At 49.4% G+C, this 17,901-nt stretch overlaps 1 protein-coding gene across 2 annotated transcripts in view; it reads right to left on the bottom strand.

Moving 5' to 3' along the window:
• Window positions 1–17,567, bottom strand: part of PARP12 (poly(ADP-ribose) polymerase family member 12) — a 41,329-nt gene extending 23,762 nt beyond the window's left edge. The window contains exons 1-4 of one of the 2 annotated variants that reach the window (XM_003134615.4): window positions 16,115–17,567; window positions 9,756–9,891; window positions 8,118–8,418; window positions 5,002–5,100 (exon numbers count right to left, since the gene is read on the bottom strand). In XM_003134615.4, coding sequence (XP_003134663.1) covers window positions 5,002–5,100; window positions 8,118–8,418; window positions 9,756–9,891; window positions 16,115–16,443 — 865 coding nt within the window. In that variant the 5' untranslated portion in view covers window positions 16,444–17,567. Of the gene's footprint in view, window positions 1–5,001; window positions 5,101–8,117; window positions 8,419–9,755; window positions 9,892–15,871 lie in introns of both variants that reach the window. The other variant, XM_021078548.1, reaches the window with a different exon arrangement.

The following is a 17,901-nucleotide window of genomic DNA, read 5'->3' as shown; positions in this document are numbered from 1 at the left end:
GACGCCTGAGGATTTATATGCTCCTAGGCAGAAAGAAACACAAAGTGCAGAAGGCCTCTATTTAGGGAAAAAATAGAAAACATAAGATTAGAGATACACTGACTAAATATACACGTATGCACATATTGTTTCTTGCAAGGGAATCTGGGTGGCCAGGCACAGTTATGAAGAAAAATTTGTTTTGAATTTTGAATCACAAAAATATATTATATAGTCCAAAAAATTACATCTAGTTAAGTGAAAAACAATACAAAACAGTGGGCAAAGTGCACCTATGTAAAAAGAAAGAGACTAGGAGTTCCCATCGTGGCTGACATAGTGTCCATGTGGATGTGGGTTCAATCCCTGACCTCGTTTAGTGGGTTAAGCATCTGGCGCTGCCGCCAGCGGAGGCAGGTGTTTCTGCAGATGCAGCACGGATCCAGACCTGCTGGGCTGTGGTGTAGTCCGGCAGCTGCAGGTCCAATTTGCCCCCTAGCCTGGAAACGTCCATATGCCCAGGTGTGGCAAAGAGAGGGGGGGGAATGGAGGGAGAGAGAGGGAGGGAGAGAGCCAGAGAGAAAGGGAGGGAAGGACTAGACATACGCACTTGAGCTTGTACAAAATCCTCAGGGAAGGGTATTTAAGGAACTAGTGATAATGACCGTACTGGCGAGGATCTGGGTGCTGAGAAAAAAGGCTGCGAGGGAGTCTTTCTTACTGACTTACTTTTGTACATTTTCAATTCCTCTTTCAAAACAGTAACAATGAAGCCTGGTTAACTTGCCAACTGAAAAAAAAAAAAAATTTTCTAAAATCTTACGCTAGCTTTCAGGCAAGTCTTGATGCCACTTCTTTCCTAGATACCCTGCAAGGGTACAGTGAAGGGGGGACCAGGGAGGAAGGGGGGGGTGGGCTTGTCAAAGACCAGGCCTGGGACCAGGCTGACAGGGCAGAAAAGAACACTAGCCCAAGAGGCCTCAGGGAAGAAGAGGAGGGACCCAACCAAGGCTCTTAGCTCAAAAGGGTCCCAACAGCCACAGTGGGGACACAGGACGTCCTGTTATGTCCGGAGTTATGGCATGGATTGCTCACACCAGGCCAAAGGGAACCCTCTTGGCCTCCTGACCCAGGCTGTGGATGATAAAGTGATCACCAGGGGCCACAGCTCTGGTCCAGAGGTCACGAGCAAATAGGATTTCCTGTTTCCTCCTAAGGGCACTAAGGGAAATGATCAGGGAGGGGTTTGGGGCCACTTGTCTTCAGCCCGGCGCAGGTGAGTCCTGGACAACCCGAGCACAGGCTCTCCCCTTAAGAAGGCACCCGCCAGGGAAGGTGCACCCCTACCTGCGACCCTACAGCTGACACTGGCAAGGGCACAGAGGCGCAGGGCAGGCACGGCTGGCCTGAGGCTTCCGATCTTATTCTAACCTGAGCGGGAACCCACACCACCCAGAAGCTGAAAGTGCCCAGAAGAGGAGGATACCACACAGGCCACCGCAGCCACAGGGGCCGCCAAGCAGAGTCCCAGCCCAGTGCTGGAGGCGTGAGGCCCTTTCTCTGCCACATCTTTCCTGGTCCTCTAGTCCCCTTTCTCAGCTTCCTTCCCTTCGTCCAGGGTCTGCACCACCTGCGGCACTCTGGAGTCTAGGCTTTCTGGAAGGGGAGTCACAGAAACCAAATCGATTTGGCCAAGTACCCACATCCACATCCCCTTTCTCCCTACTTCCCTTGAAATGACAGATCACAGAAAAGAATACATCCAAAAACACTGAAAAATCCAAGGACCATCAAAAGGCCAGAATTACTAAAGAAAGCATAAGAATAGGAAACCATCCAACAAAGACAGAGAGGAAAACCCATGCAAAATATGCAGAAGAGACCACCCTGGAAGCAGGAAGGATCTGGGGGCTTGGCAAACTCAGAGTCAGAGGAAACAAGGAACAATAAAGACACCCAGAGTTCCTGCTGCGGCTTGGCAAGTTAAGAATCATGTACCCATGAGGATGGAAGGTTGATTCCTGGCCTCGCTCAGTGGATTAGGGAGCTGGTATTGCCACAAGCTGCAGTGTAGGCTGCAGGTGCACTCTGGATCTGGCAGTGCTGTGGCTGAGGTGTAGACTGGCAACTGCAGCTCCGATGCAACCCCTAGCCTGGCAACCTCCATATGCCGAACATAAAAAGGAAAAAAAAAAAGAGAGAGAGAGAGGGAATGACACCCAGACAATAGCACTGAGACCCACTGGAACAGGTGCCCCAGCAGTGCCTTGCTTGTGTCCAGAAACCTTGCTCTTAGTCCCATGGAACATGTGAGTGTGGAAATGGGGGCTGGAGAAGCACATGAAAAAGCCATCAAAGTCCCACCCTGATCTCAGCACGCAAGCTAGCAATGCCCACCCACCCAAGCCAAGACCTACTGCCTCTCCCCACCGACTCTGGAACCCAAGTCAGCATCCACCAGCAGACACAGGGATCTGAGTACCAACGGGAGGAGACACCAAGAATCACCAACACACACAGAAAAATAACACAGACAGGCAGCTAACTCACACGAAGAATCAACCCCTAAGGAAATAATTACTAGAGAAACAGATCAAGAATAACAACCAGACCTAACATGAAAGCTAAACCTATAAAACTTTCAGGAAAAAAGCCATAGGAGAAACATTTTTGTGGGCTTGGAACAGTTAGAGATCTTTAGGGCATAAAAAAACGCAAACCATTAAAAAAATGTATTACCATGAACATCAATATTAAAACTTCTATTTTTCCAAAAACACTGTAAAGAAAATAAACATGAAAGACACAGCCTGGGAGAATATATTTTCAATACCTATATCTGACAAAGACAAGAATAAAGAATATTCAAAACCAGAACTCAATAATGAGGGAGCAAACAACCCAATAAAAAAAATTGGGCAAAATAGTCACAAAAGACCTCACACTATGAGATTCCGTTTGTAGGAAATATCCAGGCAATTCATAGAGACATGGTGTAAAGAGCTGTAGTTGCCAGGAGCTGAGAGGAGGGGAGAGTGGGAAGTCACTGCTAATGGGTGTGGGGCTTCTTTAAGGGTGATGAAAATGTTCTAATATTGGCTGTGATGACGGCTGCACAACTCTGATTATATTAAAAACCATTAAATGGGTGAACTGTATACTTCGTGAAATATACTTAAAGCTTAACAAAGCTGTTATTTGCCTATAAAATAGGCAAAATATTTAAACGGATACTTCAGAAAGGATACACCAATGGCTGATAAGAACATGAAAATCAATGTTAAATATCATTATTCATCAGGGAAATGCAAATAAAAGCCACAATGAGCTATCACTACTCATTTACTAGGATGGCTAAAATGAAAGACAGACAATGCCAAGTGCTGACAAGGATGCAGAACAACCAGAACTCACACATTACTGGTGGGAAGGTGAAATACATCCACCTTAGAAAACAGTTTGGCTGTTTCTCGTGATGTTAAACACAGATTTATCAAACGTTATTCTACTCCTAGGTCTTTAACCAAGAGAGATAAAAATATACATCCACCTGAAAACTTGTACATGAATATTTATAGAGTCTTTATTCATAAAAGCCAGAAACTGGAAACCACCCAAACATTCGTCAACACGTGAATATAAATGTAGTTAATCCATGCAACCGAATACTCCTCAGCAATAAAAAGGAGCAAATTACGGATATGACAGCACGACCGAATCTCAAATATGCGAAGTGAGAGAGGACAATCAGGAGAACACATGCTGTATGATGACTTTTATGTAAACTTCTAGAAAAGGTAAATGCGGTCCACAGCAACTGAAGGTAGAGCAGGGACTGCTTTGGGTCAAGGAGCTGGGGGATGAGGATCAACTGTATGGGGCATGAGGGAAATTTCTGGAATGAGAGAACTAGGCCATGTCTAGGTAACAGTTAACAGTTACGTGGGGATCCATATTTACCCAAACTCAAAGGGTATACGTAAAGTGGATGCATTTTATTGTGTGTAAGTTATCGCTCATGGTGCTGATTTTAAAAAACATAAATATATATACAGCACACATTCCCTAACCTAGTATTCCACTTCCAGGAATCCATGGAAATGCACATGAACTCAAGATGCTCAATGGAGAATTACTCCAATCCAACACTATGAAGTTGTTTTTAAAATCCAGGTAGACACACTATGTGTGTAGAAACGTGGAAAAAATCTCCAAGACACACCGTTAAGTAAAAGAGGCTGGTTAAATAATGCATTTCACATGTTCTCATCCGCTGAAAAAATACGCAAAACAAATTAGACCACATGTCACGTGTTTACCTTTGGAGAAGGACTTCAGACTTTACTCTCTATTATTTGACTCTTTTACAAAAGTGAAAGTATTCATGAACTGTTTGGGTCATTTTTAAAGACTGAAAACGAAACAAGAAGTTTCAGTGGTTGGTTTTTAAGAGGGGCCATCAAATCTGAGAAGGAATCTTTCTTCAGTCAAAGACCAGAACAGCAGTAAGAAGAAAGCAAAGGTTTAGTGAGAATACAGTCACACACGTACACAATTTGCTGCTTCTGATAAAAGAAAGCGTGAGGAAACAAGCCCCCAAATTAAACAATACTCACCCCCCAAGAGCGAACACAGGCGTCCCCTCCTGAGGGAGGCCATTCCTAGGGGCTAAGGCATCTCTGAAACCGAGCCCTTGTTCACACAGATGGGCATCTGTGTGTCTCTGCAGGCCGATGACTGCATGCTACGCTGACCAAGGGGCAACACACGACCCTCACCAAAGAGTCATGTTCCCCCAGCTCATCTACAGTTTGATTTTTAGAAACTCAGAAGTCATCCCTACTGCCTTCAGTTCCCCTAGAAAATCACCAAAGTGCCACCAGCTCACAGTTAAGAAGGCCTGACCCCCTCCAGACAGGGGAGAGGACCGGGGTGGGGTTGAGGGATGGTCGCAGAGCAGAGATCCAGGAACCAGAAGGAGTTATCCCACCTGCTAGTGGACGAATGGCTCCCCCAACTCACCTTGAAAGCTGCAACTCTTCCAGATGTGGTACAAGCAGATCTGATCACTCTCCTCTTGGGGAGCTGTGTTCGGGCACACAGAACCTGTGTCTCTTCTTTCTACAAAGAAACACCGCAGGGATAAATCAGGTTCTCCTGACTCTTCAGGTGTGGGATCGGAGTGCAGTTCATGGTACAAAGGAGAGCAGGGGGGATTCATTCATCCTTCTGCTCAAGGCGGAAGTGGGCGAGGCAACCTCACAGAAACCGTACAACATCCGGGATGCAAGTACCCTCAGATGTACAGGTGGACCTCTGCTTTATTCATTTACTTATTTATTTTTGGCTGTTCCCATGGCACACAGAAGTTCCAGACCAGGGATCGAACAGCAGTGACCCAAGCCACAGCGGTGACCACACCAGATCCTTAACCTGCTGAACCCCAGGGACCTCCAGCCCTCTGCTTTTAGGGAAGAACCAGGGAGCCCAAGGCCACACAGCTGTTTGCCAAATCCAAGACATCAAGGCTGGGGGTGAGGGGGAATGTTTTCTCAGCTGTTGCTGTGCACCCAATTCACCAGGAGACCTGTTTAAAAATACAAGTGCCTGGCCCTGCCGCAGACGGGCTCAGTCAGAACCATCAAGCTGTGGAATTCAGGACACTTGGTTAATGGGGGGAACCACTAACCCACACATTGAGGTAGCTTAAGACGCCTTCTGTATCAACGGCTCTGATGACCCCAAAGAACAAGTGAAGGCTGCATTTTATAAGTGAGATTTGATTCCAACTGCAAATACCTGTCAATGAACTAACAGAACTGGGTACCAGTACCAAGGAAAAAGAACAGTAAGTGGAAAGCCTGCAACTCAAAATGAAACCAAATTTAATTATAAAAATTTTAACATAATAAGGGTATGCAAGTGCTTTCAAAGCTGACCCTTACTAGCAGTGTTTCAATGAGTCATTGCCTAAGAATCACATTTATGCCCACCCTGACTGCCGCCTGAGAGAGAAGCATAGAAAACTCATCAGCAAGCCCTTCCTGGTTACTACCGCCTGTCATTGTGTTATTCATCCCCCCTTTCTGTTTTATAGGCCCCTCAGACATCAACATGCTGGACCTCAAAACCCACATCTGGGGGGCCTTAGAGACTACCTCCCTCCCCCCACCAAAGGGCAGGTATCCCCCTTCCCTCTCTAATAAGTCCATAGTCCGATTGACACTCAACATAAATCTATTTAAAGCAAAACCTGTCTCCTTCTGGGTTTCCTACTGTTGAAGGAAATTAACAAAAATAATTGAAGAAAATATAAAGGAAGAACATATGGCAACAACAATTTTCAAATATAAAAATCAGATAAAGGAGTTCCCGTCATGGCTCAGTGGTTAACAAATCTGACTAGGAACCATGAGGTTGCAGGTTCGATCCCTGGCCTTGCTCAGTAGGTTAAGGATCCAGTGTTGCTGTGAGCTGTGGCGCAGGTTGCAGATGCGGCTCGGATCCTAAGTTGCTGTGGCTCTGGCGTAGGCCGGTGGCTATGGCTCCGATTCAACCCCTAGCTCGGGAACCTCCATATGCCGTGGGAGCAGCCCTAGTAAAAAAAAAAAAAAAAAATCAGACAAAGATTAGAGTGATAAGTTGGCTTGCTGACTGTCCGGGCACTGTTATTTTAGGAAGTGGTCTATTAACAAATCTGAGCTTATCACTACAGCTAAGTCAGGGGAAGCCATGTCCCACAGCTACCAAGGTATAGCCAGGGCCCAGGACAGAGGCCAGAACATAGCAAGGACTCAGATTTGTTCAAAGAAAAAAATGGATCATCAGAATGGCCAGGCAACAGCAGATACTGTGACATCCAAAGGGGATTAAGGCATCATGGCCTCCCTGAGGGACGATGGTGTTACAGGTACTCAATAAATGCTTATTAAGGGAGTTCCCATTGAGGCTCAGCAGAAACGAATCTGACTAGTGTCCATGAAGATGCAGGTTCGATTTCTGGCCTCACACAGTGGGTCAAGGATCCGGCAGCTGTAGCTCTGATTCGACCCTAGCCTGGAAACTTCCATATGCTGCACTTGCAGCCCTAAAAAGCAAAAAAAAAAAAAAAAAAAAAGAAAGAAAGAAAGAAAGAGAAAATGCTTATTAAATAAACAATCTCTGCTCAAAAGGCTCCCATCTGCCTGTCACCAAACCTGATAGTCTTCTTAAAAAAAAAAGTGTCCTGGCAGGCTCATTCATTAACTGTCTGCATGCCCACTGTGGCCAGGCACCATTAGAGATGAGCAGCGAACAAAGTGAATTCACAATTACTTAAAAATCTCATTTATTCATGCCAAGAAGAGAGTCGAAATTAAAATATGCTTCACTGACTTTTTTTTTTTTTTTTTTTTTTTTTTGCTGTGTCACGGCATGTGGAGGTTCCCAGGCCAGGACTGAACCTACGCTATAGCTGCAGTAACCTGAGCCACTGCGTGATAACACCGGATTCTTAACCAGCCAGGCCACAAGGTAACTCCCATTCACTCGTTTAAAAAAAAAATTCAGGCGTTCCTGTTGTGGTTCAGCAGTTAATGAACCCAACTAGCATCTATGAGGATGTGGGTTGGATCCCTGGCCTTGCTCAGTGGGTTAAGGATCTGGTGTTGCCATGAGCTGTGGCAGACATGGCTCAGATACCACTTTGCTGTGGCTGTGGTGTAGGCCGGCAGCTTAACTCCAATTCGATCCCTAGCCTGGGAACCTCCATATGCCACGGGTGCGGCCACAAAAACGACCAAAAAAAATCCAAAACAGAACACAAGGCAAAGGATGGCCCTAGAGCTGTACAGCATGGCGTTCTTAATTTTGGGGTCCCTCACTGGAAGGCAAGTTCTTGGGGGGGGGCAGAGGGAAACTGGGGTGAAGAGAAGCAGCACCTCCCGAGTCTGTGCAGCAGGCCCAGAGGGAATTCACCCGCTGTCAGCACTCACAGGCATTTGTTTAGACCGTCTTGCTTGTTTCCATTCATCTTCACAACCCCACTGTCTAGGAAGGGATGGCCAACTGCATTTTACTAGAAGTGGCCCAGACTCGCCCAAGGTCGCACATTCCATTTAGGGGCAGCTGGAATCCAGGGGCGCCAGCCCAGACCTTACCAGAGGAGCCCTGTGACCGTGAGGGAGGAGGCGGTACTCTGACGAGGGGCGAGCTCTTATTCTTGATGTCGTGAGCGTTTCTGTAGATGGAGGGCAGCCTGCTCACCAGGTCTGACCTCATGCCCAACTTCTCCAGTTTTTCCAGGTTCTCAGGGTTAGAGAAATCATGGGATCGCTTACAGCCAGTGCCAAACTTGCATTTGCCCTGTGAAAAATACTGGCAAACATGGAGTTTGATGCATTGCTTTTTAAAGGAACAAGAGCCGTAGGGTCCATCTCCTTTGTTGTAATGAAGGCAGATCTGTTAATAGAGGAGAAAGAGACAGCAGCTTAGACAGGCCTCACAGGAGTTCCCATTGTGGCTCTGCAGCAAAGAACCCGACTAGTATCCATGAGGATGCAGGTTGGATCCCTGGCCTCTCTCAGTGGGTTAAGGGTCCAGTGTTGCCCTGAGCTGTGGTGTAAGCTGGCAGCTGTGGCTCCAATTCAACCCCTAGCCTAGGAACGTCTATATGTTGGGGGTGCAGCCCTGAAAAGACAAAAAAAAAAAAGGAAAGACCTCACAATGCCAGCTCCTTACTGACCAGTTTCCTGGTCAGAAGACATTCCTCTGGAGACCTAGCCGAGGCTGTGAGCCCATCGTCTACAGGGGTCAGACAGCTCTGAGGGCACCCTCACTCTAGATGGACAGCCGCTGGCACATGCCCTTGGCTAAACAGGCCCTGAGCGAACCGAAGGCTGCTCAAAACAAGCCCCTCCCTGGGAGAATCCAAAGCACTTCCAACGGATCAGGGCTGCTTTCTTCACCTAAGGCAACATTTTAAAGCAACTCACATGCAGCCTCCTGAACCCTTACCTGCCACCTACGACCTCCCTCCTCTGATTCACCAACTCTCCTAACCCAGGGCCCGGTTCTCCCCACTTCTTCTTTTCTCCAATTCAGGGTCAAATACAGCCCTTTAACTTCTCAGCGAAGTTGGGGTTGCCCTAGGTCACACAGCATCTCGTACATCTGGCACAGACAAGGTCTGCTGAACCGGGTTGTTGGTAAAGCTGGGACTTGAACTGGAATCTTCTTTCTCCTCTGTGTTCCACAGGCCTGGAGATGGGAACCAACCAGAGACCACCAAAGCCACCCCCCCCTCAATTCACAGGCATTACAATGAACAGAGGGCTGCAAAAGCCAGACCTCGATCAGTAGGGACCCCCTTCTGGGGATGGAAGCCCCAAGGGAAAAGGTCAGAGAGGCCTGGGCCCTAACCCTGATTCTGCCATTTACAAGGTGCCCGACTGTGGAGACTCTGTTTTTAAATTCCCCTAATGGGAGTAATGCCACCTACCTCGCTAGGCTACTGTGGGAACGGAATGAGAAATACACGAAGCCCCCAACTGGTCACCTGATAATAAGAGGACCAGCCTGAGAGCAGAGGTCCTGGCAGGAAAGCCACACTGGACCCAAGGTTTTGGTCCTGGCCCCTGAGTGCTGGCACTGTGTCCTGAGCCACCCAGGTCTCCCTGGAGGCAGCACCCAGGGATCAGTGGGGTCCCTGGCCTCTCTTCTGCCAGAATGTTTCCCTGTCTTCCAACTCCTGGCCTCTCCCCGTCCCGTGCAGAGGCCCACGCCCTCCTGACACTCACCTCGGGCAAGAGCTGGGGGTCGTTCTGGAGCAAGAGCACGGTGAGCTCACTGAAGTCGAGGTGGTCCACGCCCTGAGTCTTCAGCACGCTCATGTTGTGATCGGACCTCAAGGTGTGACTACTCCTACACTCCTTCCTGCAGAGGAGCAGAGCTGGCGTGGCAGCTGAAACGTCTCCCCGGAACCCTCCTGCTCAAGTCCTAACCACCCCCTAGCCCCGCACCTCGGAACTGACTTTATTTGCAGTCTTTCCCCAAAAGGTGATTAAGTTCAAATGAGGTCACTGGGGAGCCTAATCCAGCCTGACAGGCGTCCTAATAAGTAAAGGGGATCAGAAATAAAAACAAAAACAAAAGGGACCTAATCAAACTTACAAGTTTTGCACAGCAAAGCGAACCATTAAAAAAAAAGAAAAGACAACCTACAGAACAGGAGAAAATAGTTGCAAACAATGCCACTGACAAGAGCCTAATCTCCAAAATATACAAATAACTCCTACAACCCAACAACAATGAACAACCCAATCGAAAAATGAGCAGAAGACCTGAATAGACATTTCTCCGAAGACATACGGATGGCCAGCAGGCGCATGAAAAGATGTTCAACATCACTAATTATTAGAGAAATGCACATTAAAACTACAAGGAGGTACCACCTCACGCCAGTCAGAACGGCCATCGTTAGTCAGTCTATAAATAACAAATGCTGGACAGGGAGTGGAGAGAAGGGAACCCTCCTACACTGTGGGTGGGAATGTACATGGTACAAGCACTATGGAAAACAGTCTGGAGGTTCCTCAGAAACCTAAATAGAGAACTACCATATGATCCAGCAATCCTACTCTTGGGCATCTATCTAGACAAAACTATAATTAAAAAAGATACAGGAGTTCCCACTGTAGCTCAGAGGGTTAAGAACCCAATGCCGTCTCTCTGAGCATACAGGTTGGATCCCTGGCCTTGCTCAGTGGGTTAAGGATCCGCACTGCCGGAGGCTGCGGCATAGGTGGTAGATGCAGCTCAGATCTTGCGTTGCTGTGGCTGTGGTGTAGGCCTGCAACTGCAGCTCTGATTCAACTCCTAGCCTAGGAACTTCCATATGCCACAGATGTGGCCATTAAAAAAAAAAAAAAAGATACAGGCACCCCAATGTTCATTGCAGCACTATTCACAATAGCCAAGACATGGAAACAACCTAAGTATCCATCAATAGATGAATGGTTTAAGAAGATACAGTACATACACACAATGAAATACTACTCAACCATAAGGAAGAACGAAATGCCATTTGCAGCAACATGGATGCAACTGGAGAGTCTCATACTAAAGAGAAGTCAGTCAGAAAGAGAAAGACAAAACCCATATGATATTACTTATATGCAGAATCTAAAATATGGCACAAATGAACCCATCTACAGCACAGATTCACAGACTTAAAGAACAGAAGTGTGGTTGCCAAGAGGGAAGGAGGAGGGAGTGAGATGGACAGGGAGTTTGGGGTTAGTTGATGCAAACTATTCCATTTAGAATGGATTAAGTAATGAGCTCCTACTGTACAGCACAGGGAACTATTCCAGTCTCTTGGGATAGACCACGATGGAAGATAATATAAGAAAGGGAATATATATGTGTATCTATCTATCTATATGTATGACTGGGTCACTTTGCAGAAATTGGCACAACATTGTAAATCAACTATAATTTTAAAATTCAACTTAAATAAAATATAGCACAAATGAACCAATCTACAAAACAGAAATGGACTCACAGACATAGAGGACAGACTGTGGTTGCGGAGGGGGAGAGAGCAGGATGGACTGGAATTTCCGAGTTAGTAGATGCAAACTATTCCATTTAGAATGGCTAAGCAATGAGGTCCCACTGTATAGCACAGGGAACTATATCCAATCTCCTGGGATAGACCATCATGGAAAATACAATAAAAAATAATGTGTATACATACAAATATGTATGACTGAGTCACTGTGCTGTGTAGCAGAAATTGGCACATTATAAATCAACTATAGTTGAATAAAAAAAGGCAGCTAACTGTAAAATCAATATAAAAATCATTATAACCATCTCTCAGAAAAACAATAAAAGCCAGCAAAACTAAAATTTTTACTTTTAATGTAACATAGGGGAAGAAATATTTTTCCTCTACCCATTTTAAGTTTTCAGCTGGAGCTTTGTAACAAAAGATAGGTTAACAAGGGAAAAAAGCATGGAAATTTAGTTAATATGTATTTTAGGTGACACAGGAGCACTCATAAGAAAATGAAGGCCCTGCAAAGGGGCAAAATCTAAGGGCCTTTGTGTAAGATTGCACAGAGAGGGACCATGGCTGGAAAGTAACTAAACTTTGCGGATGACTAAATGTTGGTCAGGGTTTTTTAAAAAATAAATAAGATAATATGAAAAAAAAAGATATGAAAAAAATATATATGTAAAACTGGGTCACTTTGCTGTAAAGCAGAATTGACAGAACACTGTAAATCATCTATAATAAAAGTTTTAAAAAACTAAGCAAAGGGCATGAGGACACAGAGGGAAGACAATGTGAAGACAGGGAGAAGACGGCATCTACAAGCAAAGGGGAAGAAGAGGAAGCTTTTTCTCGGAAGAAACCAAGCGGTTGACACCTTGACCTCAGACATCCAGCCTCCCAAACGGTGAGAAAATAAGTTCCTGTTGTGTAAGCCACCCAGTCTTCGGCACCTTGTGACAGCAGCCTGAGCAAACCAGCACGGCTGGGAACGTCAGTCTTTAAGACAATTTTTTCAGCAACAGTTTCTGACATTGTTTAGAAGCACCAGAGAAAACCAGTTGTGTCAATGCAACGACAAAGGAAGAGATGGGGCCTTTTGAGTCCTAGACCCAGGGTGCACCTCTCAGCAGGTATTTGATGAGAACGACATGGCCATACCCCAAAGAGTCACAGCATGCCAATCCCTGGGCACTTACTGGCATTTAACACTGGCTGGAGAAATGTGTGTGGATGGCTTGTGGTACGTACAGACACAGACACACACACACAGACGCGCACACACACACACAGACCTGAGACCCAGCCCTTCTTTCTGTCCCTGCCTTCATTCTTTTGAGCAACAAGCCCCTCTTGGACACTCACCACGAGCCAGGCACTGGCGCCACACCCCAATGCCCCAAAAAAGCCTTCGAATGATCACCCAAGTCAAAAGGACCCAGAGAGTCAGGTAAACAGCCCTGGCTAAACTCGGACACCGCCACACCTATGCCAAGAATCTCACAGGGAAAGTGACCCCTGATCTACCCCAAACCCACACCTCCCATGGGCTCCCCCATCTCAGTAAAAAGCAACTTCCCCCTTGCACGGCTCAGGCCAAAATCCCTGCAGTCACCCAAGCCCTCTCCTCCTCTCCAGTGCAGACGCGGCCACAGAGATGATGCCAAACGCCGTGGGAAGCGCGAGGTCAGCTGGGCTCAGGATACATTGGCGCAGAGAGGGGCACTTGGGCCTGACAGAAGTAGAGAAGCCATCAAGGGAGGGTGCTGGGCAGGTGGAAAGCTTGAGCTCAATATTTAGGGTTGAGAAACCAGGCATGGAGGGCAGGGAAGAACATTCTAGACACAGGAGCATGGTCATCGTAACGAGGATGACGATGGCCACTAAATCTCATTGGGCATTTACCACAAACTAGGGATTACCTCAATGTTTTGTGAGTTAACTCACACGGTCCTCAACAAGCCCATGAGGTGGTGATACTATCCCATTTTGCAGATGTGGGAACTGAGGCTCACATAAAAAGTAACTTGCCCAAGATGACTCAGCTGGCAAGGAGCAGAGCCAAAGAAGAGACAAGGCAAGCTCGCCTTGGGGCAAGCCTCTTAACCACGTGCTCTCCGGCCCCTAAGCACAGGAGGGAATCAGGGACCTGGAACCCTTCCCAGCTGCCACCAATGAACAAAAAAGCAGCACTGATCCTCTATTCCTGAGACAGGTGACCCCATGGTTGAGGAAGACGAGCAGCTCCGCAGGGAAAGCATAGAAAACACAGCTGCCCTGGGGCCCAGAAATCATCTGAGAAGGACGGTTCAAGAAACTGTCCCACGTAAACCACAAGGGGGAGGAAAAAATAGAAGACGAAAACTCAGAACCATTCAGGCCAGTAAATACCAGGTGTCCAGATTTCCAAGACAAGTGAAATCTGGCACCAAATTTTTGGGAATTAGCCTAGTGGGACCGCCATCTTCATCTTACCAACTCCAGGCATTGCGACCCACCAGTGAGCCCCCTCATTAGATCCCTCCATCCACCATTTACCGTGTCCCCCTTCCTCTCCAGGTGCTGCTGCTCCTTCCTCCCCAAGGTACAGCTTCTTCACCAGCCCCTGAAGGCCTGACTGCCCTCAGCTTCCATCCCCAGCCTCTGCCTCCACCTCGGATCACACCCACTCCTGGGGCTGCAGAAATGGCATACACTGCCCACCAACTCCCCAAACCAGCATCTAGGGCCCTGGCGACCCTCTCAAGGATAACACCTGGGTAGCCACCCCCTGCGTGTGCCTCCAAACAATACCCTCTCCGGCTCTGTCAACAATAACAAAGAAAAGTCATCACTGAGTCAACAATAATACACATGAGTCATCCCCTCTCGTGTTTTGTCACCACTCTCTCATCATCAGCTCCCCATCACTCCCAAATTTCTCACACACACACATCTGGTCCTCTTAAGGCTATATCTAGGCCTTGCAGTATTCAAACCTAGGTATTTCTGAGCAGCTGCTTCCGAGGGACCGCATTCCCCCCACCCCCCTCCACCATCCCCGGCCTTTAAGCAGAGCCCTGAGACATGGAGCAGGGGACGTGGACAGAAAGATACCTACCATTCCCAGACCTAGCCCATAAAAACCTCCTACCAGCCCTCTACTGTCCCTCTTCTCCCTGCTCCTTGTCCCTCATACCCTGACGCCTTAAGAGCCATAGGTTGAGAAGGACCGAATTCTGTATCTGTCAGCCTGGGTCCCTAAATGACTGCATGGATCTAGCCCCTACCCCAGGCTATTTATTTATTTATTTATTTGCTTTTTAGGGCCGCACCTGCAGCATATGGAAGTTTCCAGGCTAAGGGTCAAATTGGAGCTACAGCTGCTGGCCTACATACTACAGGCACAGCCAACACCAGATCCAAGATGTGTCTGCAACCTACACCAGAGCTCACGGCAACGCCAGATGCCCAACCCACTGAGCACAGCCAGGGATCAAACCTGCATCCTCATGGGCACTAGTCAGATTCGTTTTCACTGCACTACAAGAGGAACCCCTTTTTTTTTTCAGTCTGACGAAACCTCACTCTTTGACCCAATGTCAGCAAGAAATAATATCTACTGTGTTAAGGCAGAAAAAAAGAAGAAACAACCCTTCTAAGTAATTGGACTAGCTACTTAGAAACAGGGCCATACAGATGCCCATCACATCCTCCTCTGAGTCAGCATCCACACCACTATCTAAGACAGCTTCCCGAAACACACACTTGACAGCTGCTCTCTCCCGCCATCGGAAGGGCCCACACCACCTTCCCGGGAGATCTCATTAATTTACTCCACAAATCTCAGTGAACACCTGTTAGGTACAGAGCACACAGCTGAGGGCCCGGAGAGGCCAGCCAGGTCAAGACAGCGGTCAACTCCGCCCTTGGAGTTGACATTCTATGGCAGGAGTGGGGGACCATGATGAACGCTCTGGGAAAAGCCAACACAACAGTGTGATGGAGAGGGAGAGGCAGAGAACAGCTCAAAAAGCAAAGATACTCGAGTCGAAGCCTAAAAGATTCCCTGGGCCGAGCAGGAAAGACGGTCCCCTGGGACCGTTCCCCAGGGACATTGTGGGCGATGGTAAGGAGCTTGCAATTTACGCCAACGGCAAAGCAGCCATGGCGGCGTGTAAGCAGGTGAGAGAAGTTTCGAAAGATTCCTTCGGCTGTGGGGTGGAGAAAGCTCCTCCAGCAGCCCTGGAGCTCTGAGCAGGAGCCAGCCACAGCCCCTCTTCTTCTGGAGAACCCTCCCCGCTCCCTTAGCCGGCGCTCCCCCGCCCCCACCCCCACCCTGGTACTGTCACCCCGGGGTGTCCCGCCACGCACTGGGTTCTAAGGCTCTGAGACCGAAGGAGCCTAGAGGACACCGTTCGACGCGAGTCCCACGCACGGGGCCAGGGGTCGAGTAGCTGCTCAATAAACGTTCGCTGAAGGGAATTAAGGAGGAGGGGAGGCCAGGGAACAGCCACCTCCCCACCTCCCGGTGTCCCCGAATTTAAGAAAGGCCGAGACCCAGCTGGGGGCGGAGGCGGCGGGTCCCGGCCCTCCGGCTCCGGCGCGGCGCCTTACCCGTCCCTCAGGAACTTGCACTGGCCGTACAACACGAACTTGCAGAGGTGCAGCTGCGCACACAGCCCGTGGCAGCTCGGCTTCGGGCCCAGGTGGGCGGTGCACAGGCGCAGCGGCGACGCGGCCAAGACCGAGGGCTCGACGGCCGCCGCGCCCGCCCCGGCCGCCCGCCGCACCACCACGCAGTGCCCGCACTCCCGCAGCAGCCGGTCCAGGGCATCCCCGCCGACGCCCGGCCGCAAGCGGCGCCGCAGCTCTTCCAGCCCCAAGGAGCCCCCGGCCGCGCACAGCGTCTGGGTCACCTCGCGGAGGAGGGCGGCGGGCGCCATGGCCGTCGGGCCGGGGACTGCAGGGCCGCGGGCGGCTCTCGTGGACACACCGGCTGGAAACGAAACCGAAACCTCCGGCTGGAAAGCAAACCGAAAGCTCCGGCGGCTCCGGGGAAAACAGAACCCGGCCGCCTCGCCACGCCCCCGGTCCGCAGCTGAGCCGGGCTCGGCGCCTTCCAGCCGCGGGTCGCCCGGCTGCGCGCTAGGCCTCCCGCCCCGTCGGAAGCCCGTGGCAGCTGCTCGGCGTCCGAGGAGTGCTCGAGGGGGTCCCTCCGAGCGGCGAAGGAACGAGGCCCCGCTGCCTCGCGGCCGCGCTTCGCGCTGCTCGAGGCGCCTTCGCCGGGCCGAGGGGTGTGGGGCCGCCCCGGGCGTCGGGAAATAAGGCGGCCGGCGGATCTCGCACCTCCGCGCCCGGCGCTGGGGCGGAGCGGCCGGGACGCCCGCCTGCGGACGGCCCGCAACGTCGCAGAAGCCAAATCCGGCTTCCTGGTCACTCGCGGAAATGGGGGCGACGAGCAGGGGTCCGTCCCCCCTCCCCGCCCCCCGCCCCGCGCCAGGGGAAGGCAGTCACTCGGAGCTGCGAGACGGGCTGCAGGGCTCCTTCCTTCACTTCAGCGCCGGCAGCGAATCCCCTTGAAAAAGAAGTCCCTTTCTCCCCACCCCCGCTGAATAAAGATGGACTCTTAAAGGCCTTCGGGGGCCTGGCGACGCTCACGGGGGGTCGCAGGTGGAACTGTGAAGTGTTGAGAGCCCCCTGGGAACGTTATCCGGGAATAGTTATTAAAATATTGAGCGTGCGTGACCTTTGGCCCAGCAGCCTTTCTTCTGAGAAGCTTCTAGAAGTCAGAGGAACAGTAAATAAGTTAGGTGCAGAAGCGTCTGTATGGAGGAGGTAGGGTAGTGGGAGCAACGCGGTGGGTGGGTTTCCGGGCTATTACTCAGGTCTAAGGAGCATGCGTTGAACCCGTCTTCGGACCTGGAAGGACCTCCATGTTGTGAAGAGGAAAAAGAACGCTGTATAAAAATGTCTGAATTGATAGGAAGGGGCGAGTCCCAGTTGTGTGGGACTGAATCCGACTAGTACCCACAAGGCCCAAGGTCCGGTCCCTGGCCTCGCTCAGCGGGTTGAAGGTCCGGCGTTGCCGTGAGCTGCGGCGTAGGTCACAGACGCGGCTCCGATGTGGCAGTTGCTGTGGGTCTGGTGTAGGTCGGCGGCTGTAGCGCCAATTAGGCCCCTAGCCTGGGAACCTCCTCATGATGCCTGTGCGGCCCTAAAAAAGGCAAAAAAAAAAAAAAAAAAAAAAAAAAAAATTCTATTTGTAATATTACGAATATGCAAAAATCTATTAAGTGTATGTGAGAAGAGTAGATCATAATGAGAACAAATAAACGTAAATTAGGGCATGGGATGAGGGACAATTTTTTCTCTTGGATTTTATTGTTTTAAAATTTTTGTCA

Source organism: Sus scrofa, chromosome 18 (genome assembly GCF_000003025.6).
Source record: "Sus scrofa isolate TJ Tabasco breed Duroc chromosome 18, Sscrofa11.1, whole genome shotgun sequence".
Taxonomy (NCBI): Eukaryota; Metazoa; Chordata; class Mammalia; order Artiodactyla; family Suidae; genus Sus; species Sus scrofa.
Note: the sequence above shows the minus strand (reverse complement) of the source record. Positions and strands in the feature narration are given on the sequence as shown.